This window comes from Mobula birostris, chromosome 14 (genome assembly GCF_030028105.1).
Source record: "Mobula birostris isolate sMobBir1 chromosome 14, sMobBir1.hap1, whole genome shotgun sequence".
Taxonomy (NCBI): domain Eukaryota; kingdom Metazoa; phylum Chordata; class Chondrichthyes; order Myliobatiformes; family Myliobatidae; genus Mobula; species Mobula birostris.
Window position 1 is genome coordinate 43,332,831 of NC_092383.1, and position 20,992 is coordinate 43,353,822.

A 20,992-nucleotide genomic window follows, 5' to 3' on the forward strand; every position below is an offset into this window, starting at 1 on the left:
TGTAGTACTGGTCTTGATTCACACAAAGAACTTTGTACTAATTGGCATGGGTTAATGCTTCATTGTACAACCTTCAATGTTTGAGTGTATGCTGTACATGTCCTCTTAACCTGAGTTCTATTTTGTGTGACTATTCTCTTAATGGCCACCATTACGGGTAGTAGATTTTATTCAAGATTTATTTAATTTCTTGAATTTACATTCCTAAAATTCAAAGTCACATGTCCATTAAAATTGTCTCTAGTTAGGTAACTTAACTAAAGTGTTACCATTTCCTTGTGTTATACTGCTACTCGTAATACAGGCTATGCAATTTCAGCTTGAGTTCATTGTGCAAATTAGTAAAGTTATCAATAGTGGGTGTTTTTTGTGCCACCAAGGGAGATCTGTGCATGTGGTTTTATTAAGATACTTGAACAATTAAGCATGCAATGCTTTTATCTTTGAAATGAATTATGAAGGAAGTAAAATGCTTGGGTTAGTTGGATTTTTTTTCTCTTTTTCACCATATTATTGCTGTGTAATATAGAACAAGCTTGGAAATTCATTTACCTTTTAATGTATGCAAGGAAAACCTTTGGGTTTAATTCTTTAAACATAGTTCTTTTATAACTGTTATGGTATTGTTTTAGATGCAGAGAAGCCGACAGATGATGACATCACCAAGTCCACTGGGTCCATCAGAGAGCAAGGTCCTTCCTTTGAATGTTCAAGTTGTTGCTCAACATATGCAATCAGTCAAACAGCAGCAGAAGACTATACAGAACATCCCTGCAAGCCCACATAATGATCGCTCAAGACCTCGATATCATCAAATCTTGCCTAAGCCACCTTCCACCAACACGCTTACTCTCACCTCTCCAACTAGGGTACTTTTGGCTAGTAGTAGTCCAATTAAAACTGTTGTGTCTGGAGCATCCCATGCGAGCTCTTTGAATATGGTAAAGATGACGACAATATCTCTCCCTCCCAATACTGGTGCATCTCCCAAGTCTACGTCATCAGTAAGTAATAGTAGTGGAACAACAGAAAAACTAAAATCTGCATCAGCTGTGAGAGTTGGGTCAACTTCTCTTTCTGCAGTTGGATCCAAAACAAGTAGTGTAACAACTACACCTACTGCTGAAGTCATCAAATCTGAACAGGAAGCAATATCAAATGATGAAAAGCAGCTTCAGTGCCAAGACCAATCAAGAAGCTTGAAGGATCCTAGAAGAGTTGCTGGTTCTTCTCCATCTGGGCAAAAAAGTAATAGTGAAGGTGCAGCAAAAGTGAAGATGTCAAATGGGAAAATATCTACTGAGAAGGCAGCTAAAGTCTGTAATGGTCAAAAAACTGAAGGAAAAAAAAGCAAAACTGAAGGCAAGTTTTTACCCAATGAAAATCTGGCTATTTCAGTAGCAGGAAGTAACCAAAATGCTTTTGTTGTTTCCTCTACTTCAACTTTGACAAGCACCAGCATTATTTCAAAATCCAATGCTGATATTGCCAGGTCTCATAAAGACAATGGGATGTGCCCAAAAAGTCCAAGGAAACGGTCTCCTTCAAATTCTGTGTCTGAACCACTGGTGCCACCTGTGAAAAAAGCACTGGTTTTAGAACCTACTTTGGATAATGCAGAACATCAGAAGCTCTGCCCTGCTACTCCAGCAGTGACACCTCCAAAACCTTCTACAGGGATACTAGTGAAAAATGAGAAAGCACCAGCAGTGGTTCAGACACCTAGCAAAATTACTGTTAAACTGAATACAACAGGTATAACTCGTATATTAGCCAACCCTACATCTGATACTCAAGTGTTCACCCTGGATTGCATTCGGACTGCTACAGAGCAAACGTCCACTTTTCAGGAAAATAAGACTGAAGACTTGGAAAGGAGCTTGTTGACATTACAGGGAAACAATTCAAGTACAAAGCTGACGATTGATAATACTGACATCCAGCTTATCAAGAAGAATCACCAATGCTTTTTAACTGATGCAGAAAGACAGCCAGCATTAAATGCTGGGGTAATAGGGAATTCAGGGACTGTTGATTTTCAAGAATCTGCATGGGAGCCAACACAATGTAATGGGTTGGATCAGCAGTTGTATGATCAACAAATGCACGTTCAAAACCAGCTTGAAAGTTCTACTTTGGTTCAGCTGCAAGGACAAAATCAAATACAATTGTCAAACCAGTTACCCCTCCCAGATAATTTGATGGATCTCACTGCTTCAAGTTCACAAACCAATGAGAACTACCTTCGGTTTGATGATGACCTCACACAGGACAGTATTGTAGAAGAGCTAGTGTTATTTGAAGAGCAAATGTCCCTGAATGTTGATTATGGATCTGGGTTGGGATTTCCTGCTCATGGTCATTCTGCAGGAAGTCAGAATACACTAATGTCATCCCATCCAGCCAGTCAGTTCTATCATCCAATCCATAGCAGTGGCACTCCAACCCCAACTCCCACTCCAACGCCAACTCCAACACCTAATCCAACGCCTACATCAGAAATGATTGGCTCCCAAACATGTTCTAGTCCTAGCTCCAGAATGGCTCAAACTACTCCAGTTGATAGTGCTCTTGGCAGCAGCAGACATACACCAATTGGAACACCTCATTCAAACTGTAGTAGTAGTGTGCCCCCAAGCCCTGTTGAGTGCCGGAATCCTTTTGCTTTTACTCCAATAAGCTCCAGCCTGGCCTACCAGGATGCCAGTGTAATTTCTAGCAGCCCTGTTAAACCAATGCAAAGACCAATGGCCACTCACCCAGACAAAACAAAAATTGAATGGATGAATAATGGATACAACACTGGAATAAGCAGTTCAGCATCATCGACCAATGCTGTTGGTATTCTTCCTAGTTATCAGAAGCTTACAGAGGATCACTTTAGAAAACCACATGCCTTTGCAGTTCCTGGACAGACAATGCAGTCGTATCACCATAATGCTGCGCAGTTACAGTCCAGACATCATGATACTCATTTGGGCCGTGTTACTCCAGTTTCACCCATACCACACCAAGCAACTTCAGTGGCTAATGGCAGTAAGCAGGAGGGATTTGCAGTTCCAGCACCTCTTGACAACAAAGGAATGCATTCATTGATCAATAATTTTAGGTGTCGCAGTGTCAGTCCTGCTGTTCGTCAGCGTAATCTTAGTGGAAGCACAGTTGGTCCACTGATTAATCTGCCAAGAACAAGTTTGGCACCTTTTGGAAGCCCAGTGACACCTGAGGTTCACAACACGTTTATTAATAATATTTCGGATAATAGTGCCAACAGCATTGCTCAACGAAGCCAATCTGTCCCATTGTCTGTGATGATGCAGACTACTTTCCCATCTTCCCAGAAGCAAACTAACACTAAAAAGATTACAAATGTGTTGTTAAGTAAACTTGATTCTGAAGGTGATGATGCAGTGAGAGGCTTGGGAATAAACAACTTGCCCTCCAATTATACAGCAAGAATGAATCTTACTCAAATATTAGAGACAACAGCTTCTTTTGGTAGTGCCAACCAGCAACCAGTGATTAACCCAAGCTCTTCTGTCTTTGAATTCCAAAAGCCCAGTTATGTCGCAAAACACATCAATAATGATCAGATGGGTTATATTTCTGAAGATAATCAAGCACAAACAGAATCCAGAGTGCAATCATTGGACTTCACCAGTACCGTCAAAGATTTTTTGGCTGAAGATGGCCTGCAGCCAAACCAGCAAGTGGTTGGTCAAGTATCATCAGATCTAAATGTTGCCTCTGATTTCTCCAGTGATCTCAGGTTACCTGCTGAGCTTTCGGGCAGCATAAATGATCTGAGCACTTTAGACACAAATCTGCTGTTTGACCCAAGTAAACAACAGGGGCAAGATGTTGATACGACACTGGGGGAACTAAATGATGATGCAGTATTCCAGCAGATTTGTAATGAGTCCATGAATCCCATGCAGTCTTCAGGTTTTGACTGGATGGAAAATAAAGATCACCCTACAGTTGAAATGTTGGGTTAAATCAAAGAGTACTGTTAAATATATAGCACACATTTCATTTTCTGAGTCATTATATTTGGCCTAATAGATGTGCCTGCCTTAAGAAAAAACATTTGTTCCTAAACAAGTGTATTCCAGGAGGAAAAAAAAAATAACTGTTTTCCATATTTAAGTTCTATTAACCTTGTGTCCATAATTTCATTTTAAGTGCCAGCATTTGACATAATTCTGCATGGTTTATTGCAAATGCATGTATATGTGTACCATCCATTTATGGAATTAGGTATACTTACAAGCTAGGCTGCTGTCAATAGATAGATTACTACAGTAAACTCTAAATGCAGTAGAGCCTCTGAAATCAACAGCACTAGATAAATAATGGTAAGAAGAGGTCTACTCAATTCAGGTGTATTAGTCTGGACTTCAACTATTTTGAGTTATTTGTCTATAATTTGAGCCCATCATCATTTTCTAAGGTGCAGCATAATTTATCCTACTGCTTCATTGTGGCTTTTCTTTAAAACTAGTCACTGTGAATGGTGGTTGCATATTAAAATGATGAATTTTCTGTAACAAGCAGCAATATACATAGACCCATTGTTGTCTCAACCACATTTGCTAATATTCTTTTGCCCAGTATTTCTCATTGGAATCATATAGAACTAGGCATTGCAAACAGTACTTAAAAAAACCGCTCTAATATCAGTAGGAAGTATGAGATACAATCCTTATTCATGCTATTATTCAAACTATCTGGCATTGTACTCTAAATCTGATGCCTGAAGGTGTCTATAAAGGATAAAATAATAGCAGAATCTTAAACAGCAATGCGATTGCAGAATTATCTGGCAAATTGTATACTCTTCTGCCGTCAGCAGTATGATGTTTGCCTTTTAACATAAAGCATTCAGCACTTCCATAACCTTGGTAAAGTCAGCATGTTAGTATATCATGCTAGTTATTTACTCCTTTGAGACATTTTTATTATATAATCTTTTCATGTTGAATTCACGCTATGTAAGCAGGTTAACAACAATGTCAACAAAGTACACGCAAGAATTAAACATGAACTAGGTTAGATAGATCTTGTATCCTTTGTATTATTACTAAAGAGTATACTGTATTTGGAGGGAAAATCAGTAGCTACCTCCTGATGGTAAAACAATTAATAGTGGTAGTTATTTAAGAAAAAGGTGTCTACATAATTTAACTTTTACTAGGTTGATTTAAGATGGTTCCCTATAGAAAATAAGATACGAAAATATCCAGAGGTACCTTCCTTTTGTCCCAAATATGGCATGCCAACAGAAAAGACATTTTGGGAGGTCCACAACAAACAAAAGAAACAGGTTGGAAAATGGGGTGCTGATTCAAAAACTTCTTCCTAAATGGATTATATTTCTTCAACTTTGATTAATTTTTAATCTAATAGGATTGGTTTTTAACTGACCCCTATTGCTACTTTCTTGTCTTTATATTTACTATCTTCCATAGGGGCCATTCTTTTAAAGGCTATACACCTTTCCAAGTTGCGCTTAACCACTAAACGATGTGACCTGGAAGCAAACTTAAATAGATTTCACTTTTAATTTTGTTTTGGCCATTCACACCAAATGAAATGCTAGTAACTTTTGGCAGGCTTTTCTTATATAGCTTATCATCAAAACACAGAAGGGAGGGACAAATTTTGATTTAAATAAGGAGCAAACCGGCTCATGTAATGTGAATGGCATGGTTTATTGAAAGTTATGCAATTCATTGAAGAGTTTGGAACTTCTTATCTGGAAAGTGATGGAATTTTTAAAGGCAACCTGGATGAAAATATGTAATCACGAAAACATTTCAGATAGAAGTGTGAAACAATATAGAAATTGGTTTTGTGGATTGCTCTTTTAGTTAGCTGGTGCAGGTACAATTGGCATAATGGTCTTAGCTGATGTAAAATGTTGTGGTTCTATTGGGTGTATTTGAATTAGTTTCAGATTCCCTGAATTATGTGCAGGGTATCATTGACTCCCACTGAAGAACTGAATATTTTTCAGTGTTCTTATCAACAAAATTGAAAATGGCTGTTTCAGCACAAATACTGTGAACCCAAAGTTTACTTGATTCCTACAAATTAGTGACACATCCCTAGTTAAGTTCACTCATCCACAATTTACGTACCTGTGACCATTAGAGGGTGCAACCTTTTATGCTGACTTAACTTTTCAAGTTTATGGTCCAAGTGAAGCCTTCCAAGATAATTATGAATTATACGAAATGCAATTATAATTCCAAAAATCAATGATGTCAAAGATGGCTTAAACTGAATTGTGTCTCCTTTGACTGTTGAGAGTAACCATATTGATAGCCTGACATAATATCCATGTTGTCACTGGAATTTGTCTGTTTACTTCATCATCAAAGTACAGTTATAATTGTATTGTCATGAACTGTTTGTTATTGCTTTATTTTCCCCATTTTTAGTAACTGAATTGTCTGATGATGTACATGCTATATTCTTCATTTACAAATGTAAACAAACCCTCTTGAATATATTGATACTCATTCAAGTCACAGAGTTAAATTGTTGATCATGAAGCATATGCCTGTGGATGTCAGAAATATTAACCAGTGTATAAGTATCATACTTCCAGTGCATTTCAAGCCTCCATTTTAAAAGCTTGGACAGCTAGTTTGCAAGGGTAGGTGTATTGTAGCAAAGGAGTCTTTGTCTTTTGGGATTATAATTGGGTAAAAGCACATTGCAATTCTAGCTCTGAAGCTTTTTCTTCATCTATATGGTTGGAATCAAGAAGTAAAATGTCTTTTTTAATAAGTTATAGGGTCCGGCAGTGCAGCAATTAAGTTTTAGATCAGCTGCCGGGTTTCTTGACTATTGATTCACAAATGTGAGTTTTAATTCCATTACAGCAGCTGGAAACTTACATTCAGTAACAAAATAAATCTGGAATTAAAATTGGTTTCAGGAATGGTAACCTTGAGACTGCTGGATTAACATTAAAAACTTGTTTGGTTTACTAATAGCCTTCATATTAACACAGCAACATGTAATTTTTGCATCATTAAAAGTTAGCGATCTAAATTGCATCCCAGGGACAAATAGACGTAATTTAAATTTCAGAAGCAGTGAAAGAAATGTAAAAATCGTCTTTTTGTTTCCTATTACTGTGCATCATTGCCTTCTGCATTCCCAGATATACTTCTCCAACCAAGTCAAGCATAACACTTCTCATGCTAACTGGAAAGCTGAGAAGAGAATCTGGTTTTAAATCTACAGCCAGTTTCTCATGATGTAGAACCTGAAATACCTTGCATTTAACCATTCACTGGTGTACTTCTGAAGGGGGGGGGGGGGGGGGAGGACCTTAATTGTATTTTTGCTGTAATTTCATCTTTAAAATAATGGATTGAAAAAGAATGAATTGCTATTGTATACACAATTTGTGGAAACTACTTATTCTTCTTAATGGATCAGCAGATTTTCTTTGCATTACTTTCTCAAAATTTCTATTCTGTCTGCGCTGCTCAAAATTCCCAGGTTGTCAATATTTCAATGTCTTAAAAGTCGTCTTTCTATTTTATATTAATTTACATTTATTTTTGAGAGTTTTTGTCCCTTCCCTTATCCTCTTGTCTGTCAGGTGTACAGTCAACCTATGGGCCCTAGTTGTTCATATCCCAATATTGCATTGCTATTTTAAGTGGGCCAGTTCATTTGCCTTGAGGGTCAAAAAATGCTTTGTAGGATGGCCAATAAATGCATCAAATGTGTATACAATAAAATCACAGTTCTAGAATTTTAAATTTCATCAATGTATATAAAAATTTATCTGTCAAAATGCCTGTACCATATCCAAATGATACTACTTTGATATTTAAACAGAATTGTTGGTTGATGTTCCAACAGAAACAATTAACTAAAATAATGAACAAATTTATTTAAATATGCTGGTACCATTTAACCAAAATTTGCAGACTCTAGTTTCATGAATTTCTATAAGGAAAAAACTATTGACGATTTTTAATATAAAGAAATAAACAAAACTAGTAACCAAGGGCAACCATGTTATATTAAATGTATTTTCTGTAATGTTTTGCATCTCAGGATGAGAATATTTTTTACATTGTGTTGTTAAGAAAGAAAATCAGACTTCTCATGAATATAGAGGAAAAATTTTACAGGGACTTACGTATTTCTCGTTTAACAGTGGGAAGTCTTTCTTAGAAGTCAGTGGTTAAAGTACTTAAAATGGCCAGTGGATTTGATGTTGAACTCTCTTGAACAGAAATTAATAAGGAAATCCTTTACTTTGAAAAAAATAATGAAGAAGATGATGATCATTGGACTTTGAAAATGATGAGCTAAGTAGCCAGTTGAAGGGAGGGGTTCAGATATAGCAGTGTTTTATTTTAATTCTGTCCAATTTTTTCAGACAATAGTGTTTTCGAGAGCATTCTAAAAGTGGCCTGCATGTGTGGTTTAACAAGTGGGTGAATTGAAAAGCTCATGAAAACGTTTGACATTTTTCATTCATATATCTGTCTCTTTTCTATAATTATTTTTACGATTGCTTTTAATAAATGCACTTAAAAAGAGCTTTTCATGTAGTAGTCTCTCAAGTTTGATCCTTTGGATTTGTTATTTTAATTCTGACATAGTACTTGTCACATTGTTCTGGAGATTCTGGACCACTGGCCCAGAAACAATCAACAGAGCACAGGTAGACTTAGTCTAGCTGAAACAGCACTGAACTTAACATTGCATAGTTTGCAGCAAAAGATTCATACATAGATTTGCACCTCAAATGTAATTGGGGATGCTTTTAATATAGGTATGTTGTCAATTTGGAGCTTAGTGGACATTTGCACTAGATATCTAAAGGGAGCTTCTGGCCTGGCACATCTCTTAGTACAAATGGTAATTGTTACGCAAAGTAAGTTTTCATTGGAATTGATTTTAGAAAGTGTGTTCACATACAAGGTGAAATGTCATTGTGAAATGACATTTTGATTGTTTTATGTAGCAATGTATATTGATCTCAATGAGATAATTGTTTTACTTAATTCTCTTGTAGGAGAATATTAAAACGAAAATTTAAAGTTCAATTTTTCTTCACCATGTTAATAAATGATCACAAGTGTGCATGTATGTTATTGAATTATATTGTACAGTGCTAGTTATATTCCAGTAACCACTTTTTGCTGATATGAATCTGGATCTTTAATGACCAGGGATACTCAATTAACACATTACAAGTTGCGTACCTTTCCTGAAGTTTACTGATTCATCTTGGAAATGTTGAATATGTTATCAATTTTGTTCCGTTGATTTAGGGAATTAATATTTGGTAAACTATTGTGGAAGAAGATGCTACAGTAATTTGCTATACATATATTTTTGCAAAATAAATTGCCATTCATGTGAGCTGATTGAGAATTTGGTTTCAGCAACCATAACTAATACACATCAAATGAAACTACAAACAATGAATCCCAACTCCTTATGACATCACAACGTAATGCTGGCCTGTACCACAATTTTTATTTAGTGTAGAATTTTTTTAATGGTATTTGTGTGTGGAACTGCTGAAAAATAAAATCAGTAGTGCAATAATGTTGAAATAGCATTTCAGATTAGCTTTTTTTTTCTTATTGATGAAAGTGCTCACAGATATTGTTGAAGTTTTGTAAATGGTTTCAAAAGCCAATAAAAAAAAAACATTTTGTACCACAATCTGATCTGGAAAATGTCCTTGTGTGCTTTGTTTTAACAGCAGTCAATTACCCTCGCAGATAACTCCACTGGAAGCACTGTTTTGCATTTAGATATGCACTTGATCACCAGAGGCAGTGACTAAAGAACTGATAACCCAGTGATAGGTTACTATGTTTCCAGTCCAAAGATATTACTGATTTGACCGTTTCTGTTTCAAATGAGCACGCAATAATTCTTATTGTGAAATTCAAAACAGTTCAAAGTAAACTTTATTATCAGAGTACATACATGTCACCACATACAACCCTGAGATTAATTTTCTGTGGCATATTTAGCAGACCTACAGAACAGTAACTGCAAACATTATCAATGGACAACAAACTCTGCAAAGGCAGACATACAGAGGCATGCAAAAGTTTGGGCACCCTGGTCAAAATTTGTTACTGGGAATAGCTAAGCGAGTAAAAGATGACCTGATTTCCAAAATGCATAAAGTTAAAGATGACACATTTCTTTAATATTTTAAGCAAATTATTTCTTTATTTCCATCTTTTACAGTTTCAAAATAACAAAAAAGAAAAAGGGCCCGAAGCAAAAGTTTGGGCACCCTGCATGGTCAGTACTTAGTAACACCCCCTTTGGCAAGTATCACAGCTTGTAAACGCTTTCTGTAGCCAGCTAAGAGTCTTTCAATTCTTGTTTGCGGGATTTTTGCCCATTCTTCCTTGCAAAAAGCATCTAGTTCTGTGAGATTCTTGGGCTGTCTTGCATGCACTGCTCTTTTGAGGTCTATCCACAGATTTTCGATGATGCTTAGTTGGGGGACTGTGAGGGCCGTGGCAAAACCTTCAGCTTGCGCCTCGAGGTAGTCCATCGTGGATTTTGAGGTGTGTATTTAGGATCATTATCCTGTTGTAGAAACCATCCTCTTTTCATCTTCAGCTTTTTTACAAACGGTGTGATGTTTGCTTCCAGAATGTGCTGATATTTAATTGAATTCATTCTTCCCTCTGCCAGTAAGTGTTCCCCGTGCCACTGGCTGCAACACAAGCCCAAAGCATGATCGATCCACCCCCTTGTTTAACAGTTGGAGAGGTGTTCTTTTCATGAAATTCTGCACCCTTTTTTCTCCAAACATACCTCTGCTCATTGCGGCCAAAAAGTTCTATTTTAACTTCATCAGTCCGCAGGACTTGTTTCCAAAATGCATCAGGCTTGTTTAGATGTTCCTTTGCAAATTTCTGACGCTGAATTTTGTGGTGAGGACGCAGGAAAGGTTTTCTTCTGATGACTTTTCCATGAAGGTCATATTTGTACAGGTGTTGCTGCACAGTAGAACAGTGCACCTCCACTCCAGAGTCTGCTAAATCTTCCTGAAGGTCTTTTGCTGTCAAATGGGGGTTTTGAATTGCCTGTCTAGCAATCCGACGAGCAGTTCTCTTGGTCTTCCAGTCCTCAACTTGACCGCCACCGGCTACCTAAAAACGCTTTGCTATCTTCTTATAGCCTTCTCCTGCTTTGTGGACATTATTTATTTTAATTTTCAGAGTGCTAGGCTGCTGCTTAGAGGAGCCCATGGCTGCTGATTGTTGGGACAAGGTTTAAGGAGTCAGGGTATTTATAAAGCTTTGAAATCTGCATCACGTGGCCTTTCCGAACGATGACTGTGAACAAGCCATAGCCCTAACAAGCTAATTAAGGTCTCAGATCTTGGTAAAAGTTATCTGAGAGCTCAAATATCTGGTGTGCCCAAACTTCTGCATGGTGCTCCTTTCCTTTTTTCCCACTCTAAAATTGTACAAAACAAAAATAATACACTAATCTTGCTTAAAATGTTGAAAAGAATGTTTCATCTTTAACTTTATAACCTTTGGAGATCAGTTCATCTACTCACTTGACTATTCACAGTAACAAAGATTTTGACCATGGGTGCCCAAATTTGTAAGTAAATAGCAATAAATAATTAGCATTAAAATACAAGATAAGAGTCTTCAAGTGAGTGTAGTTATCCCCTTTTGTTCAAGAGCCTGATGGTTCAGGGGTACTAACTCCTTGAACCTGGAGGTGTAAGTCCTGAGGCACTTACCTGGTGGCAGCACAAGAAAAGAGCATGCCCTGGGTGGTGAAGATCTTTGATGACGGGTGCTGCTTTACTATGGCAACATTTCATTTAGGTGTGATCAATGGTTGGGAGGGTTTTACCATGATGTACTAGGCCAAATCCACCACCTTTTGTAGGATTTTCTGCTTGGTGGCATTAGTGTTCCCATACCAGGCTGTAGTGCAGCATGTCAGCACACTTTCCACCACACATCTATAAGATATAGGAGCAGAACTAGGCCATTTGGCCTATTGCATCTGCTCCGCCATTTCATCAGGGCTGGTCCAATTTTCCTCTCAGCCCCAAGCTCCTACCTTCTCCCTGCATCCCTTTATGCCCTGACCAATCAAGAATTTATCGACCTCCTCCTTAAGTATACATAAAGACCTGGCCTCCGCAGCTGCCTGTGACAAAGAATTCCACAGATTCACCACTCTGGTTAAAGAGATTCCTGCTCCTTTCTAAAAAGGTGCCCCTCTACACTGAGGCTGTGTCCTCTGGTCTTAGACTCTCCCACCATAGGAAACATCCACTGTCAAGGCCGTTCAACATTCGCTAGGTTTCAATGAGGTCACCCTTCATTCTTCTGAATTCTAGTGAATGCAGGCCCAGAGCCATCAAACACTCTTCATATGACAAGCCATTCAATCCTGTAATCATTTTCACGAACCTCCTTTGAACCCAGTGTCAACACATCCTTTCTAAGATAAGGGGCACAGACCTGCTCACAATACTCCAAGTGAGGCCTCACCAGTGCTTTATAAAGCCTCAACATTACATCTTTGCTTTTATATTCTAGTACTCTTTAAATGAATGCTAACGCTGCATTTGCCTTCCTCACCATAGACTCAACCTGCAAGTTAACCTTCAGGGAATCCTGCATAAGGCCTCCGAAGTCCCTTTGCAACTCAATTTTTATATTTTCTCTCCATTTAGAAAATAGTCAATCCTTTCATTTCTTCTACCAAAATTCATGACCATATGCATCCTAACACTTTTCCATCTACCATTTCTTTGTCCTTTCTCCTAATCTGTCTGTCCTTCTGTAGCCTCAGTACTTCCTCAAAACTACCTGCCCCTCCACCTATCTTCATATCCTCTGCAAACTTTGCAACAAAGGCATCAATTCCATCATCCAAATTATTGATATTATAACATCAGTCCCTATACAGACACCACTAGTCACTGGCAGAGTCAGAAAAGGCTCCCTTTATTCCCACTCTTTGCCTCCTGCCAATCAACCACTGCTTTGTCCATGCTAGAATCTTTCCTGTAATACCACGGGCTTGTAGCTTGTTAAGCAGCCCCATGTGAGGCACCTTGTCAAAGGCCTTCTGAAAGTCAACATCAAGTGATTCTCCTTTATCCATCCTGCTTGTTATGTCTTCAAAGAATTCCAACAGATTTGTCAGGCAAGATTTTCCCTTGAAGAAATCATGCTAACTTTGGCCTATTTTATCACGTGCCTCCAAGTACCTGGAGATCTTAGTAATTGACTCCAACATTTTCCCAACCACTGAGGTCAGATTAACAGGCCTATAGTTTCCTGCCTTCTGCCTCTCTCCCTTCTTGAAGAATGCAGTGACATTTGCAATTTTCCAGTCTTCTGGAACCATTCAGAATCTAATTATTCTTGAAGGATCATTAGTAATGCCTCCACAATCTCTTCAGCTACCTTTTCCAGAACTCTGGGGTGCATATCATCTGCCAGGTGTTTTACCAACCTTCACACCTTTCAGTTTCCCAAGAACCTTCTGTCTAGTAATGCTAATTTCACACACTTCATGACCTCTGATTCCTGGAACTTCTACCATACTGTTAGTGTCTTCCACAGACAAGACTGATGCAAAATACTTATTCAGTTAATTTGTCATTTCCTTGTCCCCATTTTCCTGTGGGCCCAGATGGCATCCCGGGATGGGTTCTCCGGGCCTGTGCAAGCGAGCTATCTGGAGTGTTTGCTGACATCTTCAACTGCTCCTTGCTTCAGTCTAAGATCCCCTTGTGTTTTAAGAAGGCAACGATAATCCCAGTGCAGAAGAAGAGCAAGGTGGCATGCTTGAATGACTATCGACCTGTGGCTCTGATATCAATTGCTATGAAGTGCTCCGAGAGACTGGTTATGGCACACATCAACCACAGCCTACCGGTCAACCTCGACGCTTTGCAATTCGCCTACCGGAGCAACAGGTCAACGGCAGATGCCATCTCTCTGGCCCTACGTTCCTCCTTAGAACACCTGGAGAATAAAGACGTATACGTAAGGCTCCTTTTCATTGACTACAGCTCTGCCTTTAATACCATTATTCCAAATAAACTGATTCCTAAGCTCCGGAACCTGGGCCTTAGCACTCAGATCTGCAGCTGGATCTTCAACTTCCTCACAGACAGGACCCAGGCTGTAAAAGTAGGGGACAAGCTCTTCTCTACAATCACTCTGAGCACCGGTGCCCCACAAGGCTGTGTTCTCAGCCCCCTGCTGTACTCGCTGTACACCTATGATTGTATAGCTAAGTTTCCATCAAACTCAATATATAAGTTTGCTGATGACACAACAATTGTAGGCCGTATCTCAGGTAATGATGAGTTTGCGTACAGAGAGGAAATTAAGAGCCTGGTGGCATGGTGCGAAGACAATAACCTATCCCTCAACGTCAGCAAGACGAAGGAATTGATTGTTGACTTCAGAAGGAGTAGCGGACCACACGATCCAATTTACATAGGTGGTGCGCAAGTGGAACAGGTCAAAAGCTTTAAGTTCCTCGGGGTCAATATCACAAATGACCTGACTTGGTCCAAACAAGCAGAGTCCACTGCCAAGAAGGCCCACCAGCGCCTTTACTTCCTGAGAAAACTAAAGAAATTTGGCCTGTCCCCTAAAACCCTCACTAATTTTTATAGATGCACCGTAGAAAGCATTCTTCTAGGGTGCATCACAACCTGGTATGGAAGTTGTCCTGTCCAAGACCGAAAGAAGCTGCAGAAGATCGTGAACACGGCGCAGCACATCACACAAACCAATCTTCCGTCCGTGGACTGACTTTACACCGCACGCTGTCGGAGCAGTGCTGCCAGGATAATCAAGCACACGACCCACCCAGCCAACAGACTTTTCGTCTCTCTTCCCTCTGGGAGAAGGTTCAGGAGCTTGAGGACTCGTACGACCCACCCAGCCAACAGACTTTTCGTCTCTCTTCCCTCTGGGAGAAGGTTCAGGAGCTTGAAGACTCGTATGGCCAGATTTGGGAACAGCTTCTTTCCAACTGTGATAAGACTGCTGAACGGATCCTGACCCAGATCTGAGCCGTACCCTCCAACTATCCGGACCTGCCTCTCGGTTTTTTTGCACTACCTTACTTTCCATTTTTCTATTTTCTATTTATGATTTATTTAAATTTTTAATATTTACTAATTTTAACTATTTTTACTATTTTTAATATTTAATATTTGTAATCCAGGGAGTGTGAAGCGCAGAATCAAATATCGCTGTGATGATTGTACGCTGTAGTATCAATTGTTTGGCAACAATAAAGTATAAAGCGAGTAGAACAAGGGGCAAAGTTCAGGGTTAAAGCACTGAAGAGATGTAAGTTACTTCATTGCATTTAAAATGAGAACTAGATCCAAACTCATTCTACCTTTTATGACTCCTAAATCATCTTTTGCCTCAACTCCAGTTTCCTCTACGTTTCCTGATTCCTAAAACTCCATCACCTAAATGTTGACTGAAGATTTCCACCCTTTTGGGCACATAATTAGAACAATTCTCTGATCTCTGGTTTTTGACATCTCAGCCAGCAAGAGGAAACATCATCCCTGCGCCCATCCTGTCAACCTGTAAGAAACCCTCATCCTTTGAAAATCTTGAAAATAAAAGACTTAACTTGGTTCATCATACACAGGACAATTCATCTCATTCATGGGATTAGTCCGTTACCTGTCTGTTGCATTCCTGCATGTACATCCTCATAGAGGGATCAGAAGTGGAGAGAATGATTTCCTGGGTGTCAAGATCTCTGAGGATCTAACCAGGTTCTAACATATCAATGTAGCTATAAAGAAGGTGAGACAGCAGCTATATTTCATTAGGAGTTTGAAGAGATTTGGTTTGTCAACTAAAACACTCAAAAACTTCTACAATGTACAATGTGCTACTGCGCATGACCAAAAGAAGTTGCAGAAAGTTGTAAAAGTAGTCAGCTCCATCTTGGGTACTGGCTTTCGTACTGTCCAAGACATCTTCAAGGAGCAGTGCCTCAGAAAGGTGGCATCCATCATTAAGGACCCCATCACCCAGGACATGCCCTCTTCTCACTGTTACCATAAGGAAAGAGGTACAGAAGCCTGAAGACACACACTCAGCAATTCAGGAACAGTTTCTTCCCCTCTGCCATCCAATTCCTAAATGCACATTGAACCCTTGAACATGACTTCACTTTTTTAATATATATTATTTCTGTTTTTGCACTATTCAATATACATATATACACTTGCTGTAATTTAGTTATTTTTTTCTTTCTATATTATCATGTATTGCATTGAACTGCTGCTGCTAAATTAGCAAATTTCATGACGCATACCAGTGATAATTAAACCTGCAACACACATCAAAGTCGCTGGTGAACGCAGCAGGCCAGGCAGCATCTGTAGGAAGAGGTGCAGTCGGCGTTTCAGGGGGTCTCGGCCTGAAACGTCGACTGCACCTCTTCCTACAGATGCTGCCTGGCCTGCTGTGTTCACCAGCAACTTTGATGTGTGTTGCTTGAATTTCCAGCATCTGCAGTATTCCTGTTGTTTGCGTTAATAATTAAACCTGATTCTGATTCTGTCATTCTTGAGTAGGGAGACTAGACAAAACAGCATTACTCCAGTGCCAAGATGCAAAACACAGTACCAAAGGTCGTGCACAGCACAAGGCAAAAAAGCACATATAAGAGAGCAAGTACATATCAGTAAAGTACAGTCCAGGACCAGAGTCCATGAACGTTACAGCAGTTGGCAGTCCTGTGCCCAATAGCTTGTCTTTTGCTGAGCCAACACTGGGGGGCAGCACCGACTCCAGTTTGGATGTCCCAGGATTCAGGTGAAGCACACCGACTCCAACACCTCTCTCCTGGGTGGCTGTAAACAGACTTGAGGTCTAGTCCTTGCTGCCAGTGAGGCCATGCAGCTCCCTCGCCATCTGACAATAAATCAGTGAGTCAGACTTGCAGCTTTCCATATTAACAATGTCCAACAGAGTCTTGAGGTTCTAAAAGTGACTGAGACGATTGCTTGCTGATAGATCGCACACCACTTTCGTGCAGCAACTCCTGGCACAAGCAGCTGTATGATCCGCACCATCCAGCTCCTTCAGGTTCGCTGCCAACGACCAACTCACTGATGGGGTACAACTGCAGTACGTTGAGTTCTTAATGTCCAGCAGCGTCTTTTATCGTAAAAAAACATAAAATAACACCTTAGGTTGACCCCATGGAAGCCATTGTGTCCAAGAGTGCCGCCATCTTACTGAAAGATTCATTTGTTGACGTGTATTGGGAATTTGCTGTGGGTTGTTGGTGTGACATGCAACTAAAAACAAATTTCAACAATTATAAAGAATTGTATAAAAGACAAGCAAAGTACTGTATAGATTTGGAATAAAATGTGCGTCAATACCAGCATGTATTTACACTGTAAGCAGCTTTATAAAATGTGGTTTAAAAAGCTTACTGTGCAGTGAGTGAGAAAATAGAAGGGGTGGAGTCTAACTTGAATGGTTGAACAGATTAACTGCCTGGGGAAGAACATTTTAAGATGGCATGAAGTTTTTGTTTCAATGGCCATATAGCACTTACCAGAAGGGAGCTTTTGGAAACAGCAGTTTGCTGGGCAGGTCGTGTCTGCAGTGATATTTCCTGGCCACTGCTTTGTTCTGGACACATTGTAACCCAACCCCAAAGTTCATGGGCAACATTATTTTCCCTCGTTCATTCTGTCCATAGAAACAATGGTTCCTTCATTCCCAATAAGCTAACAATAAAGAAATATTTGGCAAGATATTGTGGACTTAGAACAGTTCTACTTTGTTAAACTATGCTGATAGAACTCAGATTAAACTGCTGTTTCCTTGTCAAGGCAATTCCAAAACCTAATACCTCTACAGCAAAGGACAAAGAGAGCAGGTGCATGGGAAAGCTTTCCTGTCGAACAATTCCTGTAAAGTTATGAGAGGGGCATTACCTCTGATGCCCAGATAATCTGGAGTTTTTAAAGCCTTAAATCTATTTGCATGACTAGAAACAAGCTTTTAAATCTATAACCACAAATGGGCAAGCCAATCTTATGTGCTGTCTAAACTTGAGACTCCCACCTCTGGACTTTTAAAATGAATACCAGCCTAGTACCTAATCATTCAATTTGTGTCTACACTGTAGTCCAGTTGTCAAAAGCATTATTGTGACCCTATTGAATGGATTACAGTAATATCAGGGAAAAGATAAGTGGAGCTGAAATAGAATTACATTACATTGCAAAGAAAATATTCACCAAGATAGGGAGTGAATGCCATGACCGTACAGCTGTAGAAATTCAAAATTCAATCATCTCTAACTATAGAGAAGCATTAAAAAATATGCAAAACCTCTGTTGCTCTGAGTATTTTATAAAACCGATGATTTTGTTACACTAATGCTGTAAAAATAAACAATAGCTTTGGCATAAATTGCCATAGTTTACAAAATAAAATTTTTGACAAATATTAAAATTTTTTCAGGCAAAATTGAATGATATGGCCTTTTAAAAGGAAAATCAGTCTGATATGATTGAACATGTCAACATTGTGAAAGATGAGCTGATCTTTTTGAAAAACATTAGGATAGATAAGTTCTCAGGACAAGACAAGGGTTACTATGGGAAATGAGCAGAGAGATTGCTGCGCCCTTTAGCGATGATCTTTATGTCCTCACTGGTCACAGGAGGAGTACCAGGTGATTGGAAGGTGGCAAATGTTATTGCTTTGTTCAAGAAAGGGAGTAGGGATAACCTTGGGAATTATAGACCAGTGAGTCTTACTTCAGTGGAAGGCAACATATTGGAGAAGATCCTTAAGAGACACGGTTTATGAGCATTTGGAGAAACATAGTTTGATTAGAGATAGTCAGCATGACTTTGTCATGAGTCTGATTGAATTCTTCGAAGATGTGACAAAGCACATGATGAAAGCAGAATCGTGGATAAGATGTACATGGATTTTAGCAAGGTGTTTGATAAGATGTACATGGATTTTAGCAAGGTGTTTGATAAGATTCCCCATGGTAGACACATTCAGAAAGTCAGGAGACATGAGACTGAGGGAAATTTGGCTGTGTTGATACAGAATTGGCTTGCCCATAAAAGGTAGTAAAAGGAGCATATTCTATCTGGTGGTTGATAACCAGTGGTTTTCTGCAGGGATCTGTTCTGGGACCCCTGCTCTTTGTGATTTTTATAAATGATGGATGAGGAATTAGAAGATGGACTACATCCTAGGGTTCTGAAAGAGGTAACCAAAGAGATTATGGAAGCATTAGTAGTAACCTTTCAAGTGTCACTAGTTTCTGGAATGGTTCCAGAGGACAAGAAATTTGCAAATGTCACTCCACTCTTCAAGAAGGGAGAGAGGCAGAAGACAGGAAATTATAGGCCAGTTGGTCTGACCTCAGTGATTGGTAAGCTGCCTGAGTCCATTATTAAGGATATGTTTTAAGGATACTTTGAGGGACATGATAAAATAGGCTGACGTCAGCATAGTTTCCTTAAGGGAAAACCTTACTTGGCAAAACTGTTGGAATTCTATAAGGAAATAACAGACAGAATAGACAAAGGAGTGTCAGTAGATGTTGTTTACTTGGATTTTCATGTTCAAACTCATGTTTGTTGTCACCTGGCTGTATATACATACAACTCAGCAGGCCAGGCAGCATCTATGGGAAAGAGTAATCAGTTGATGTTTTGGGCTGAAATCCTTCTTCAGAACTAGAAAAAAGATGAGAAGTTAGAGCAAGAAGGTGGGGGAGATGAGGAAGAAGTACAAGGTGGCAGGTGATAGGTGAAACCGGGAGAGGGGGAGGGATGAAGTAAGGAACTGGGAAGCTAATAGTACTTCTACTTTGAAAAAGGCACACTCAACGACTTTATGCCCAAAGAAACAACTTTATCTCAAAAGTCAAAACCGTTATGTATATAGACATGCTTTTACAACCCGTACGGCATGGCAGGAACACTATATACAAAACCCACTGGAAGTAAAAAGAACGGAAGTAAAACCCCCCATTATCCTAATTATTATTAACTTACTTTTAATAATATCCACATTACAATACTTCTCCCCCTTTAAAATCTAACATTCCCCAAATGTAAAACCTAGGAAATAAAAACAGTGGTGTTATTAACTTGCGTATCCCTGAAAACTTATGCTAGTATCTCAGCAATCGTTTATTAATACAAAACATCTGGAAAACATGACAGATTCAACATTCAGTCTAACAACAACATAAAAAACTGTTTCGTCAAAGATTCAGTCTGTCCAAAAGTTTATGAGTGCACTGTGATCTGCGAACTACCCCCGGTGACTCATCAGACGCCACTGTGATGGTGTTTTGGGTGGATCTGGTGTTGGGGCATGAGAGGGGTCTGTGTGTCTGCGTGAGAATGTCTATCCTCTTCAGGGGACTCCGACCCCTCCGCCAGCGTCTCGCCCTCTGGCAAAGTCACTGGTGGACATGCGCTTCCAATGTAGTCTGGCTGACAAATGGAAACTCCATGGAACTGTCTGCCTCTGAGCCGGTATCATGACGCAGGTGCACATGGTCCTGATGTCTGCGGAAAACACGCCCATCAGTCAGCTTAACAACAGAGGAGACGGGACCACTCTGCTTAAGAATAATCCCAGGCAGCCATTGCTGATTGTTTCTCACATAGACATTGTCATCGGGTTTTAACTGCCTCTCTCGTGCATGTTGATCATGTCCCTCCTTCTGCTTTTCCTGCTTTCTCTCCACTTTCGCCTTCATGTCCGGGTGCAGCAGGTCCAATCTTGACTTGGCCCTATGCCCCATCAGCATCTCTGCTGGAGTGCAGGCAGTCGTAGTCTGTGGTGTGAGGTGGTATTTAAACAGGAAACATAAAAGCCGAATGCTAAGAGGGTCCCCTGTCATCTGCTTCAGGCCTTCC

General features: G+C 39.5%; 1 protein-coding gene across 1 annotated transcript in view; it reads left to right on the forward strand.

Moving 5' to 3' along the window:
* Window positions 1–9,709, forward strand: part of LOC140209867 (DNA-binding protein RFX7-like) — a 102,468-nt gene extending 92,759 nt beyond the window's left edge. The window contains exon 9 of the mRNA XM_072278461.1: window positions 633–9,709. Within this exon, the coding sequence (XP_072134562.1) occupies window positions 633–3,998 (3,366 nt within the window). The 3' untranslated portion in view covers window positions 3,999–9,709. The remainder of the gene's footprint in view (window positions 1–632) is intronic.
* The last annotated feature ends 11,283 nt before the right edge of the window (window positions 9,710–20,992 follow it).